The sequence below is a fragment of the Bidens hawaiensis genome, unplaced genomic scaffold (genome assembly GCF_021521415.1).
Source record: "Bidens hawaiensis isolate Kalapana, Puna unplaced genomic scaffold, B.hawaiensis_p1.1 tig00025779_1, whole genome shotgun sequence".
Lineage (NCBI taxonomy): Eukaryota > Viridiplantae > Streptophyta > Magnoliopsida > Asterales > Asteraceae > Bidens > Bidens hawaiensis.
In genome coordinates, this window is record NW_027494127.1 from 68,025 (window position 1) to 82,640 (window position 14,616).

A 14,616-nucleotide genomic window follows, 5' to 3' on the forward strand; every position below is an offset into this window, starting at 1 on the left:
GTTTTGTTTCTCATAAATAATAATATAATATGTCTATGAATAATGAAATTGATAAGACTAGAGAAGAGGACTAAGTTACTTTGGGTTAGTGAGTAGTGGTAGGTTGGAAAAAAAGGAAACCACTACTTTCTTCACGTCATAAAAGTCAGGTATTCATTGTTCTAGAAGGTCACAGTCACACATAATTCAAATATTTCAATTTTTAATTTTTTATAAATAAAAATTGTTTGGATGTTGATAAAAAGTTAGAGGTGTTAAATGAACTAATTAGAAAAGCTATTATAATAATAATAGGGTTTTTTTTTTATTATTTTATTTTTTATATATAGTGAGTTAAAGATGAGAAAGAAGAACTATGTTGTTATGTAAGTATTTAAATATTTTAGTTTTAGGAGGTGTTTGTGATTGCTTATTTTTACTAACTTATAACTTAAATTTGGGTGCTTACGCAGACCTATCTTCTCAAAGTCAATGACGAGTGTAAGGTTAGAATAAAAGGAAACCACTCTTTTTCTTCACGTAACAAAAGATAGCCATTCATTAATCTAGAAGGTGACACTACTTTTCTTGAAGACAAGATGAATGATCACACATAATTAAAATATTCCATTTTTTTTTGTTTTTTTATAAATAACTAAAATATGTGTGAACGTGAACAAAACTTAGGGTTAGATTGACATTCAAAAAAAAAAAAAAAAAAAAAAAAAAAAAAAAACTGAGCAAGATAATATTCGGTATGTTTGTCTGTTTTTGTTTTATAGATAGTTGATAGCTAGTTAAGGATGATAAGAATTATGTTATTACGTGAATAATTAAATCCTTGGTTTTAGTAATTTAATTAATTAATATAAATTTTAGATAAATGATTTTTTTAATAAAAAAACATTCAAATATATCTTATCATCACATTCTCTTCAGACCCTACTAATATTTTATCTTATGAGTTAGATTATAGTGAGTATGTTTGTTTGTATAGCTTTAATTATATTCTATCTATTTAAATCTTTGGAAGAAGAAAAAGGGAAGATAACTCGATTTAAGTAATTATGAAGTAAATAACAACTAGAAATGAAGCTTAAAGTCTATGCAATTTGTCATTATTTGAAGGCACTACACTCATTTCTTTTAGGGGTGATTCTTGGCATCCAACAGATGGTGATGTTACTCACATTCATCACTTTCACTTTTTCTTTCGCATTCGAACAAATTTTAACTTATGATCTCGATCTTCTTTTCAAGTGTAAGATTCTTCATATAGCAAGGACATCTAAAGTTCCTTGTAAACTCTTAAAGATGGCATGAAAAGTAATAAAGAACTCTTACAAGTCCTTAGCCTTCCACCCTTAAAGAGACTTAAATGTTTGATGTTTTGCATAGGTCTTTAAGTAGAATGTATCATGAACAAACATTCTAGATAGCATAACTGCTGGTATGATAGAGAAGCGTTAATTTGTGCAACTATAAAAACTCTTGGAAAACTCATGTAAAATTCTCTAAATCAATACAAAGTTTTCTCTTGTTACATAATATTGCATCCCTCTAAAGTCATTTAAATCGTCCTTAAAGTGATCCTGAAGTGCAATCACACGGAGTACGGGGCATGGGCCAAGAAAGAGCAAACAAGGAGGACTTGACCAAGAAAGTTGCCAAAAGGAGAGAAACATGGACAACGCGGATTTAGGTGAGGGACATGTCACATGGCATGGCACGACCCGTCTGATCACATTATTAATAATCTAGGATTTTTCTAGGCAATTTTTGGAAGATCAAGCCTCCAAGAGAAGTTTAGAATTTAGAGTACGACTGTCATTTTTACCTGAAACCCAACCCGAAAAAACTCATACCCGAACCCAAACTAACCCGATCCGAGAAACACGAACCCGAGAAAAGGCTAACCTGAACCCGAACCCGAACTGAAGTAATTCGAGTTGGTTCTTGTGTCCAAATTCTAGGTTTCGGGTCAACCCAAATAAACATTTAGTTTTAAAACAATATATATTTTTTAGGTATTATAGGTTAGTCTTAACCGCTAACGTTATCAGAATTTGATCTAAATCAACCGATCTTAAACCTATTATAAATTGATTGTTTATTGTTATTGTTTATTAAGATTTCAATTTATGACAAAAAGCAACTATAATCCAACACCCTAATCACGCAATACCGAAGACGATTATGTCGGTCTTGTTTATTATGGTTGAACTTTGTTAAATTTTACTCTTTTTAGGATGTTTTATCGGTTTATTTTTGTTTTATTGTTGGTTTATTTATATTATGAGTAAAGAAGAATGTGTTGCAATTAAATTTAACAATGTAGTTTTTGTTTCTATGATACTTGAAACTAGATTAATCCAACCCGAAAAAACCCGAACCCAGTTACCCGACCTGAAGAAACCGTGAGAGATTTAGGTTGGGTTTTGAGTCTAGATTTAAAACTTTAAAACCTAAAAAACACTCATACTTTAGAGCACTCTTTCAAGATCTAGACTGAAAAAATTATAATGAAAGTTGTAGAAAACGTAAAAGTCTATTTTTATAAAATATTTAGATCTTTGTGCACAGATCTTCACGTAGAAGTGTAGAACAATACAGAAATATGAATATTCTATGGCAACTGGCATGAATATTAATGCAAAGACATTGTAAATTTCATTATAAAATATTTATATACAAGAATACAAAGTACTAACTTGAAGAATACGTAGGGGCAGGAATATATAGTGGACAACATTAAATATGTCTCGGTAGAGACTACTTGCTATTATTTGAGGACACTTGGTATGAGATCATATATAAAAATGTGCCGATGGACGGATGAGATAAATCTGAATCAATGCAGAGCTGATAAGGGACAGACAACGTTAATAAATTAATTAGTACATGGGGTCCGGATCACAGTCACACCATATTCCACAATTCCACATGGTCAAATATACTATTAGTTTTGGCCAAAACCACCCAATTTCTCTATTAGGCTGATTGCTGTAGGATAACTAGCAAAACTAGTTATCGCGTCATGTCACTGTCACGTAAGCGGTTAGACAATAATAGTTATCCGTTAATTTAAACGTTGCGAGTTAATTAGGTTTAAAGAGATTTTTTTAAAAAAAGAAAGGAAAAAAAGGAGCGGTTGAACGGACCCCACCTCTATTGTGATACCGCGTTGTCACCATAGCGCTAGATGGGGAAATCAGGATGGCGCCTAACTGTTATTACCTTCGTTGTGGATTGGTGCTTAATTTGGATGGTTACATGGCGTATGGTGCCTTCTCCAAGCCTCCACAACGGAGTTACAAAGTGTAAATTAACAGCTTCAAATTAATGTTTTGGTAGAAAACTAATGGTCAAAATCAACCGTTGACCCTCTCTAGAAGTCTTTTGAGTGTCTACGTTGGAAGGTTTACCAAGTTCAATTACATCATTACATATTTTCTAGAAGATTTTTAAAAGATATATAAGAATTAGTCTTGCAATTGGGAAAATTTATTAATATTAAGTTTAAGTCAACTTTTTTTTAAAAAAAAAAAAAGACTAAACTACACAAATAGTCATTTAAGTAATACCTAAAAAAAAATGTTTGTTTCTTCTTATTCTTGTTGTCTCTTTGTTTGTATTGGCCTTTGTAACTTACAAGTCGTCCCTTTTCATCTTTTATTATATTGGTTTTTCAAAAAAAAAAAAAAAGCAATACCTAAAACTGCAGGTTCGGTAAGCACTTGAGTTTAATAACCAAAATTAAAAAAAAAAACAAACAAAAGAGAACTACGGAGAGAAAAAAAAGCGATGGAAATAGAAAATTTTTAATATAATTTAACATCATGTTTGTGTTTGATTGAAAGAATCAAAGAAAAATAAAAACTAGAGTTTTAAAGAAAGTTATGAGGAAACATTGATGTAAAAAATAATTATTAAACAATTTTATTTCATTTTTTCTATTATTTCTGTTATAAAAAGCGTAAAACTATGAAAGTTTTTCACCGTCATATTTCACTTCATTTCTCTCCTTATAAATGACTTCAGAACACTAACGTAAATTAAAAAAAAATCTTTTGTATAAAAAGTTACCACGCTTTAGATAAACGAACAAAAAATACTAACACTAGTCTCGGAAAATGACTTAAAGCGCGACAACTTTTCAAATAAACACGTAAATCATTTACAAATTGAGTGAAAACCAAAACCATGAACTAACTCTTATAACAAATTCATTTCTACAATTCAACCGCATCAACCATCATCATCTTACTTCGAATCTTCGTCCTAACCGCTTTAATCGAAAAATAAACGAACAAATACAAAAACCCGGGTTTCTTCTCTTGCTTCCTGGGCAAAAGATGAACCGGGATCTCATTCCTACACAACGGACACGTAGTTTTTAACTGCAACCACGTATCAACACAACCAACATGAAAACAGTGGTGACATTGCGGCAACCTTCGGTACCGTTGTCCTTTATCGATATCGTCAAGACAGACAGTACAAAAGACGGGTTTTGTGGCGGTGAATATGGGGAATTGGCGACGGTGGTTGAGGGTTTTGAGCATGCGGTGAAGGATGATAATGGAGATTATTGTGAATAAGATGGTGATTTTGTTGGTTAGGATTAAGGTGAATATTAGGTGGATATGGTCGTGTTTCATGGTGAGTTGAAGGAGTCTAAGGTTAAGGTTAAGGTTAAGGTTAAGGTTAAGGTGGAGGAGAGATGACCAGACACAAGGGTGTTTGTTACGACGGTTGGTTGTATATATAGAGGGTGAGAAATGTTTTAGTTGATGGTTTGTTTTTTTATTGTTAGATTAGATATTTATTGCACATGACTCTTGCACTATTTATTAATTATTTCAATATAGTTTAATATAGGGGTGATTAAACAAGTCTTACTACCGAACTTGGCCCATGCCCGGTTAATAATAGAAACGAGACTTGAGAACCGACCCTGATGTTAATAAATGGTGTGACAATTGTCAATTTCAGGTTAACTCCGTTAACTCAACTCCGTCAATTCAAACTTAAGATCACTGAATCTATAACGCACACTTCATTACATTTAAACTAGGGTTTAAATGACGCTTAACACTTACTACATGTGTAGTCTTTCGGGATTTGCACCGAAACGCAAACGAGTTGACGCAAACGATTGATAAATAAACGAAAAACGTCAAAACAGTAATTATGTGATAATTATGTGTTAGACTTATGTGTTATGTGATAACATGATTTTAAACGTTAACTCAAGACGAAAACAAGTTAGTTAGGCTAGAAAAACAACACTTGAAAGTAGAGGGACTAGAGTGTAACTTGTATATTTATAAATATATCCTTAACTAAACCCTAACTTATTATTATTCTAAACCTACAACCCCGATCGGAGCTCTCCCTCTCTTGACCCTTGGCTGCCGTCCACAAACACACACATATACACATCAAATCAAGTGTTTAATCCAAGAACTAGGTGCTAGGAAGGTATAATTGATCATCCTTTACCTTCTTGTTGTTTAATTTTGATGTTTAATGGGTTAATTAAAAACCCTAGGCAGCCGATTATCATATGTATGTATGAGTTAACATGATGGTTGTTGAATTCATGATGATTGATAACTAGTATTGATGTTGTTGCATGATTGATTGTTGTCTTTGATTTGAGTTAAAACACAAACCCTAATCTTGTATGTATGGTGTAATTGATATGCATGGATAGTAGTTATAGTGTCTAGAATGTTATATGATTGATTTGTGGTCCATAGATAGTTAAATTGTTGAGTTTTGATGTGAACAGATTCTGGACAGAATGTGTATACGATGTTTAAGTGACTGTAACGAAGTGTAAACGTGAAAATTGGTTGAGATTGTGCGTACTGCAGTAAACTAGGTTGAGTCTAGTTTCTATAAAGTATAAGTTTGTAATTTTTGGACAAGTAGAAGTTTACTTTTATGATTTTACAAAAACGTTGTGCAAAGCTGAGCTGTTAGACCTGCTGTTAGGTTATGTTGTAAAGGTTATATCTCATGAACTACGAGACCAATTGGGTTGGTTCCACTTCTGGAAGTTGACTCTTTGAGTTAGGAACCAAACCCAAGTGGTCTTGCATTTATTGGATTTTTCGTTTAACGAGAATTGCAAATAACATTCTGTTGCGCATGAATCTGACTGATATGAGTTTGCTGTAGTATTTTGATCATTATAAGAAATCTATGTGGAATATAAATAAAATAAAATATGTTCTGGAAACCTAAGACATGTATGCTTCAGTGGTGATTTTTGGTGAATTAATTAGGATGTTATGATCGGTGAAATAGTACAATCTTTCAAGTAGAAATTCTGTCTCGGTGAAACTAGCTGCTGAGTTGTGTAAAAATGCATGAAATATGATATTTCTTATATAATTGTTATGTTTTGACCAAAATACCCTTGCGGGGAATAGTTGCTAATTGATTGCCATGATTTGACCAAACTGCCCTTATGTGGAATAATGGCTAGTTAATTGTTATTTGTTGACCAAAATGCCCTTACGGGGATAATTGTTAGTAAAGTATGTTATTAATACATGACACGAAAGTAATTGCTTACTCACGTATCGTATCACAATTGTACTTGTTTAAGTCACACACGATTCACAAACGAAACACGAGACATGTTACGTGCATAGGTATTATGTGCCGAGTCTAGAGACTCGTTAAACGTACCGATACTTAGAAAATCTCTTTGTTATTTAGATCGCTAGAGAGTTTCTACGACGCGCATCACTTGGTGATCTAATTCGGGATATTCTTTGCAAACAGTGAGTTTCACTTACCCCGCTCTTTGAACTGTTTTCAAACGTTTTTCACTTGGGGGAGATAACATACTCCGATAAACGCATTTTTGAGATAAACGCATATTTATGATTTTGTTATAAATTATATATCACTTGTAAAGGCTAAGCGGCAAACGTAACACTTGAAGTCCCACACATCGAACCGGTTAATATTTAGAATAGCGAGTCACTGTTGAGTAGTACTACTGGGTTTGACAAACCCCACCCAACGCTAAACTCGACTGGAGGTCGAGCGGGTGTAATTATGGCTAACACTTACCATGGTCTGGATTGACCTGGTGACGGGCACTTGATAAACAGTCAGCTTCGGTTTCGAACCACTTAGTAATACTTGTTGTATAGATTAGCTACCTATCGATATATAATTTGACATAACATTATCTGGTAACGCAAAACGCCGTAACGTGGTTACGCAAAACGCTTAAACGCCGTAACGTGGTTACGCAAAACACTTAACGTAAAACGCTGAATGCAAACGCTAAACGATTTATTTTATATAACTTGTGAACTCACCAACCCTGTGTTGACACTTTTAGTATGTTATTCTCAGGTAGCCGAGGCGGGCGCGCGGTTTAGGAGCATGCATTAAATGAAAACACTTTTGTTCTGCAAACTTATTTTTAACAGTTATCTTTCGTTTTAAGTCGTCCTGCGTGACGCAACTCTTGATTAAAGGTTTTTACGCTTCCGCATTTAATTACTCGAAAACGTTTTCATGGTTTTGAAACTTTAATTTATGGTTTGATTATAACTGATGATTCCGATCCTGCCAGTTCACACCCTCTGACGGTAAAACTCCGTTAGTGGATTTTGAGGGTGTGACAAAATGGTTTGGGGACGGGTGTCTCGGGTCAGTGGCGAAGCTTGAACTAATGCACAGGAGTGGCCGAGCTCAAAATATATACAAAATTTCACAAACGAGGGGGGCGGGCTCAACTTTCGACCGAAAAAGGCTAAACTTACAATACGTATAGAATTTTCGGGCGAAAATGGGTAAATTTACACTACTGCGCAAAAAACAGGGGGCCGGGGCCACCCCGGGCCTCAATGAAGCTTCGCCCGTGTCTCGAGTCCTAGAACTAATTATACCACATGAAATTTAGCTTGTAATATAAAATTACACTAATTGTTACGACTAAAGTAATTATGTAAGTTGTAATTATTGTGTTTGCTTAATTTCTTAGGTGTGGTGTAGGGCTATAAAAGGAGGGGGGCTTCGGCACGTGACGCAACGTCAGCAAATGAGCGATTTGCAGTTGTATTGTCGCCATTTATCGCCCCATTTTTAATTTTTTATTATTATTTTCAAACATGCACCAGCGACAAATCAATCCCCCCCCACACACCCAACTTATCGTCTGTGGGCGGTGTTGTAACCCATTTTCGCCAAAAAAATAAACCCACTAGTTATCACCCACTACATGATTCACCTTAATGAATCTTGTTTTACAAAAGGCAATTCAAACTGGTAAAATTAGTCAAGTTATAAATAAATACAAAATCAAACAATAAATCAACTAGGTTGTATAAATGACTTGAAATACAAGTGGGTTTGCAGGTTTGCCTTAATACCCATTGTTGTACTCGGGACTCGATCAACTCCATATGCTATTCTTGGAAACCGACATTATTAAACTATTAATGGGTTTCATGGGTTCAGGTGTGACGGGTCTCGTGGGTCTTAATATATTCAATAAAGTGTTATTTAATTAACAATGCTTCAATATAAATTGTGGTCAGGCTCTGTCATCTTTAAGGTATATTCGATTCGAGCTTTTAGCGAGATAATCTCAGTTAACTAACAAATGACCCTAAAGATTTTTATGTGTATATGTAACTTATAACTCAAAAGTCGAATGGACTTGTAGGATTTTCGATGATAACACTCATAAAGAATTCATGTAAAAGATATACCAATGCCATTCGGTTGGATTAATAATTGCATCCACTCGTTAGTGAATATATTTGTGTCTGAATCATATAAAAGCCATTTTTTTTTCCTTTTACGACCCGGCAATAATAATAATAATAATAATAATAATAATAATAATAATAATAATAATAATAATAATATGTGTGTTGGAGACATGATTCAAACACTAAACACTTGATAAAAGGTCTAGTTATGCTCAATAATTAAATAGACATGTACAAACATTACCTTTCTTATCGAATAAAATTTAAAGTCATAAAAAGCAACTTTTATTAAAGTGTCACCGGATAATGTACATTTAGAAAACCAGATGAACCAAATCAAATCTAAAACCCTAATCTACGCTATTCAAATAACTCGATTAAAAACTTAAAGGACCAAACCCGTAGAACATCCTAAATCCAAATTAATAGAAATACAAAAACAATAATTATAAACTGGATAAGAAATTTTCTTGGATCATCACCGCCTACACATATAGGCGGATTTAGAGTTGTAGAAGGGTATATCAAGGTCTACTGTTCTCTAGTGTCCATATCTAATTTGTAGTGTAATAGATGGTCCTATTTTCTTGTCTTAGTCTAAATATCTATCCTTTAAAAACTTAAGTTCAAAACTCAAACCAATTTAAATTTAATCCTAACTGGTTAATTTTCCGTACACAAATTTTCTATATCCTCCTTAATTTATACATAATCATAAAATGCAAAAAAATAATAATAATAACAAATGAATTAAAATTACATACAATTATAATATTTATAGTTGGGTCGTTTTTTAATAATATTATATATTTATTGTACAAGAAATAAAAACAAAAAATAAGTCGTTAACTGAAACCATATCGTTTGGGGGTCAAAAGACGCCACTTGTTTTAGTGGTTAAAAAGTAAAAACAGAGCTTTTGAGGCCTTGAGGATGAGTTTAGTGATTAAAAATAAAAATCTAACATTTCGTAATTTCGTATATTGGTTGATAACAATTTTTAGGTTGCTGTGAATTATATATATGATTTCTTTTAACGGCCAACAAACATAAAATGCCTAAATATTCCGTACGGGGTGACCTAATGGTTAAAGGTTACTGCTAGCTGATCCAATCCAGCCGTACGGAGCTTTTAAGCGCCTCCAAGTTAAATTCTAGCGATAACTCGCAAAATTACTTAACATTTTCGAAACCCCTAAGGGTGATGGGAGTGATTCTGGAAGGGGTGGTTCGGGATAAGTTTTGCGTTAGTACCGTGAGGTTCGAAATGGTGTTTTTGGGTCAATGCCAAAAGTATAACCAAGCATCTATTCTGATTTTTCCATTTTCTTAGCAAACATTTCGGGATGTCGGATTTACTGTGCCGCACGGGTGGAATTTTTTTACGTACCGAGGATCCCGGGGTGGTGCTCCCCGCGGTCCCGAGACCAAGCCCGAGCCCACCCCGTTGGCACTCCATGCAACCATATCTAAAGTTCACATTCAGACCCTCATAAATCATCAAAATGAATCTTAAATATTAATGAAGTTTAACAAACGAAAGCTCGATTTATTCAAGCTCTCAATAAACCGATATGAACACCCTGATCATAAGTATTTAATAAGACCACAATTTGATTATAGAATTGGATGTTGATATAGTTCCATACCAGCTAAAATTGGTTTGATTTGGATTTTAAATCATAATATTGTATGACGAATATTCTTACAAACCCCTAGATTTCCAGTTGAATTATTTTAGAATTCTTTAACTGTATTAATGTTCAATGATTTCTAGGTTGCTTCTATCCCTATGATCATATTATTATTACCCATCTCAGGAAGTTTAAGGTTTTGATAGCATGTATGATCAGGTCCACAAAGGCTATCAATATTGGGATATTCAACATTTTTCCATATCTTGTATCGACTCTGACCCCTCGATCATCAATCTTCATAAATTCAAGTTAGAAAGTTTTCATGATCCGTGACGCGTAGGTGTATCAATATTCAAGTGGATGGGAATGTTAACCCATTTAGAAGTCCAGGTATTTGAAGGGGGAACAAGATCTGAAAAAGTCGACCACGATTCTCACATTATGACGAGTTCGTAGTCGTGACACATGTGTTGGTGGATGGAAGCGATTAATATAATTCGATTAAGAACAAAACTAGATGACGTATCATAACAGTATACCTCTAGATATGCTGATGACTAGAGAAGGAATATGAAATTTTGAATTTCAAGCGTTGATGAATAATTTGAAGAGAGTTATTGATAGCTAACTGAAATACGCACCACGTCATTTAGGAATGAATTTAGAGTCATGGAATTTGAAAGTTTAGCGCCCTTGCTAAGGTGGTAATGAATTACTTTCACAGTTACCAGAAGATATATAATTATGTAGGGTGCATAAACTCTTTGATAACAGATTGTTTTATGATGATCAGTTGATTTGGTCAGATTGGTGTTTAATATATGGATGATAAAGAACTTGCTATACTGACACAATAGCAAAATTTTCTTTTATTTTATCATTTGATTTATGTGACTTTACTCTTCCAATTGCCTATGATTTGGTCAAAGTGCGCATGAAGATTTGACATCTTGGACGTTTGCATTAACGGGCCTAAAAGAAAAGTTGGAATCCACTGTTTTAAGCCTGGCAGGTTTCAAATGTATTTCCTCTTTCCCGTGTTTATCGCATTTAAAAATGATAAACCGATATGCAGGTGATGGCTGCTTGCCACTTTTGACCCATTTGACCCATTTGTCCAATTTAGTTTGCATCCTATTTGGAGCTCGTCCCATGGGCTTTTTAATTTTCTGCCAAGTGTTCAGCCAGTCCCACTCGATTTATTTTATTGTCATTTCTGTCTACAAGAAAAGATGCTCATAAAAGTTGGGTAGATATTGATAAAAATATTAATGCTTTTAGTAGCAGATATAAGGTTTTTGAACAATATGAAGAGGTTAAGAAATTTTTTGAGGTTCTCTATGGTTTAATAGCTAAAGAAGGGTATGCTGCTAACTTTAGATCTGTGTTTCATGAGGTCAATGAAAATGAAAAAAAAAAAAAAAGATATTTTTGTGGGCATAATGAAAGACTTGCAATTTCATTTGGATTGTAAAATGATAAACCTAGAACATTGTCTCAGGTAATAAATAATTTACGGGTTTGTACGATTGTTCAAGGGGAGTTTTTGGTTAAAGATGTGCATCGGTTAATTTGACGCTTTCATTTGTTCAAGAATGGATCTTGTAGCTTTGGCTGATTATTAGTGAAGAAGATAAATTGCAGCCACTGCTGATATACACACAAAAGATCAATGGAGTGATCTTCATCTTAGAGAATATGTTTGTTACAGCTATTTTTATTAAAAAAATAATTTGATCATGGATTCACATATGGTGGCATTTTATATTGAAGACCGGATAACTTGCTGACCCTGGAAAACTGGAAACAGGGGCATCAAAGGCCAAGATGGGACTATGTGGATGCAGTTACATATAGCTGTGACTGCTTGCAGTTCACCTTGTGATCCACATGAGCCACTTCCTCCATTAGTCTTTCCATTATGTCCATTATTTGTTATATTGTTCTTGCTGTTTGGAAACTGTCCAATAACACTGCAAGTCTGCAACCAAACAAACTGAATCTTAGTTGGTATTTTGATATGATGTACAACAACTGTACACATGCATATCAGATTTTCATGATAAAATATAGGGAAATTTGATTTTTCAGTTGAAAGCTAGATTGGTTTTTTGACCTCCTTTTCAGGAATTATACATACCCATGTTAGGATTTCAAGAAAAAAATTGAATATTTTGAATCTTGAACTGAAAATTACAATTGGTGGCATGAGCATGCATACAAAAAGATTGGATCTTGATTGGTTTTCTATCTTATATCAAAGAGTTTATGCATACCCTGAACTTCAAGTTGAAAATTACATTTGGGATCATTACTTTGCAAAAAAAAGATTGAATCTTGATTGGCATGTATACTTTCTGAATATGCATCCAAAACATTTTCAGATTGTGTATGATAATTGCACTTTTGGCTTTGCTAAATCAATTCAGGATACTATAATGTTGTCAGCAAAATTCTCTTTAAAGCATGCTGCACTATCGTAATGTAAATCAGGTATATCTTTTACATTGGATGTCATTTTTTACATTCTATAGAAGTTGTGATCTTTGTATAAGAGTCCCACTTTAAAATCTTTTTCGTGTTACATTATTCATTAATGTGCGTGTTGATTAACAGTTGAATACCGCATTAATTCTGTCGGCATCCATATTTGTCCAAGTTCAGCGAACCTAGAGCTATAAACGCAAATAAATAAATTTGGTAAGCGGCAATATGCATCCCCAAAATCAAAACTCGAGGGCTTATACAGAGTTAGGACTCCAAATCGCTTCCTTTCAATTCCTTTATCCAACACAAAGGCACACACACTCCAAATCGATTCCTTTCAATTCCTTTATCGTCACTTCTTTTGGTGAACAAAGAATTCCGCTAGGGTCCGTCCACTTGTCCCTAAAAATGGCGCAGAGAAAATCAAAGAAAATTAGTCGTAGGGGTAGCGAAGCGTTGAATGATGATGATCGACTAAGCCGATTGCCAGATGATTTGATTCAACACATTTTCTCGTTCATCGATACTAAACATGTTGTTCAATCTAGTGCTCTGTCAAGAAACTGGAGAGATACCTGGAAATCCCAGTCCCAATTGAGCACCGAGATCATTCGATCTCCCAATCGGGCAAGTGGCTCTAAATTTCCAGATTTTGTGCACAAGTTTCTAACTAGGCGTGATGCCGTTGCAAAACTTTCCACCATTGACTTCCGATCCAATTTCATTGGCTTTCCGCTTGTTAGGGAGATCATTAGCTATGCAATGTCGCATAAGACCCGAAAGTTAAGGATTGAATTCTCGGGTGATAGGCAAACCATACGGGGTGAACTTGATTCATCTTTGCTTAGATCCCAGCATCTTGAACAACTCTTTTTGCGCATTGGGTTTGGTCTCAAAGTACGTCCTCCTCTGATATGGGATTTTCCAGCTCTGACCACCTTGAGTATTAGCCGCGCTAAAATTACATTGGATGATGCTAGTAAGTCTATTGATTTGTTTTCCCAGTTTCCAAATCTGAAAACCCTTGCCTTGGATGCTTGTTTCTTATTTAATATTGATACCTTCATCATCAACTCAAGTGAGTTAGAGACTCTGTCCTTAAAACTTTATTCTCCATCATGTAAGTTTGTGGTCTCAGCACCAAAGCTCTCATCTTTCACCTATAGCGGCGTGTGTCATTTCCCATTATCAGCAAAAAATCTTGTTTCCTTGAAGACAGTAAAATTTCAGACAATCTATGATAGATTTGTTTCGAACGAGGCTATTGATTTGATGATCAACTCCTTCAATCAATTCCACAATACACAGTCTCTTGCTATAAACTTAGACACCTTGGAGGTTCTTTCCATATTCCTAAGATCGCATGGATTACAAAATCGCCCGTTCACGAGGCTGCAAAGTTTAACTGTGCTTTCATCGCAGTTACCTCTACCCTCCACAGTGTCTCCTTCGGTTATCGATTATTTCATGTGCAGCTCTAGACATATAAAGATTCACATTGAACATGACCCAACACCATGGCGTATCTGGCTGTGATGATTTCATCATTTGACTGCATATTGGTAAGCTCAATCTGAATTCTTCTGCTTATTCTTGAAAAATATATTTTATGCTATTACTAAACCAAAAGTGTACAAAAAAATAGTAGCATTAGACAACTGATAACACAAAATGGTGAGATAGTTGTAGTAGGCTAGTAGCAATAGATAAAGGAACAGGGAGACTAACAAGGTGCCAAGTATTTTCTATATTTTATATGT

At 34.3% G+C, this 14,616-nt stretch overlaps 1 protein-coding gene across 1 annotated transcript; it reads left to right on the plus strand.

The window, feature by feature from the left end:
- Positions 1 to 13,264: 13,264 nt before the first annotated feature.
- On the plus strand, positions 13,265 to 14,392 carry LOC143572231 (FBD-associated F-box protein At5g60610-like). Its single transcript, XM_077057449.1, has one exon. It carries the CDS (start codon positions 13,265 to 13,267, stop codon positions 14,390 to 14,392), a length of 1,128 nt encoding a protein of 375 aa, XP_076913564.1.
- The last annotated feature ends 224 nt before the right edge of the window (positions 14,393 to 14,616 follow it).

Bases quoted from the DNA above. Each gene is read 5' to 3' on its own strand.
- LOC143572231 (XM_077057449.1), top strand. From the start codon at position 13,265: ATGGCGCAGAGAAAATCAAAGAAAATTAGTCGTAGGGGTAGCGAAGCG.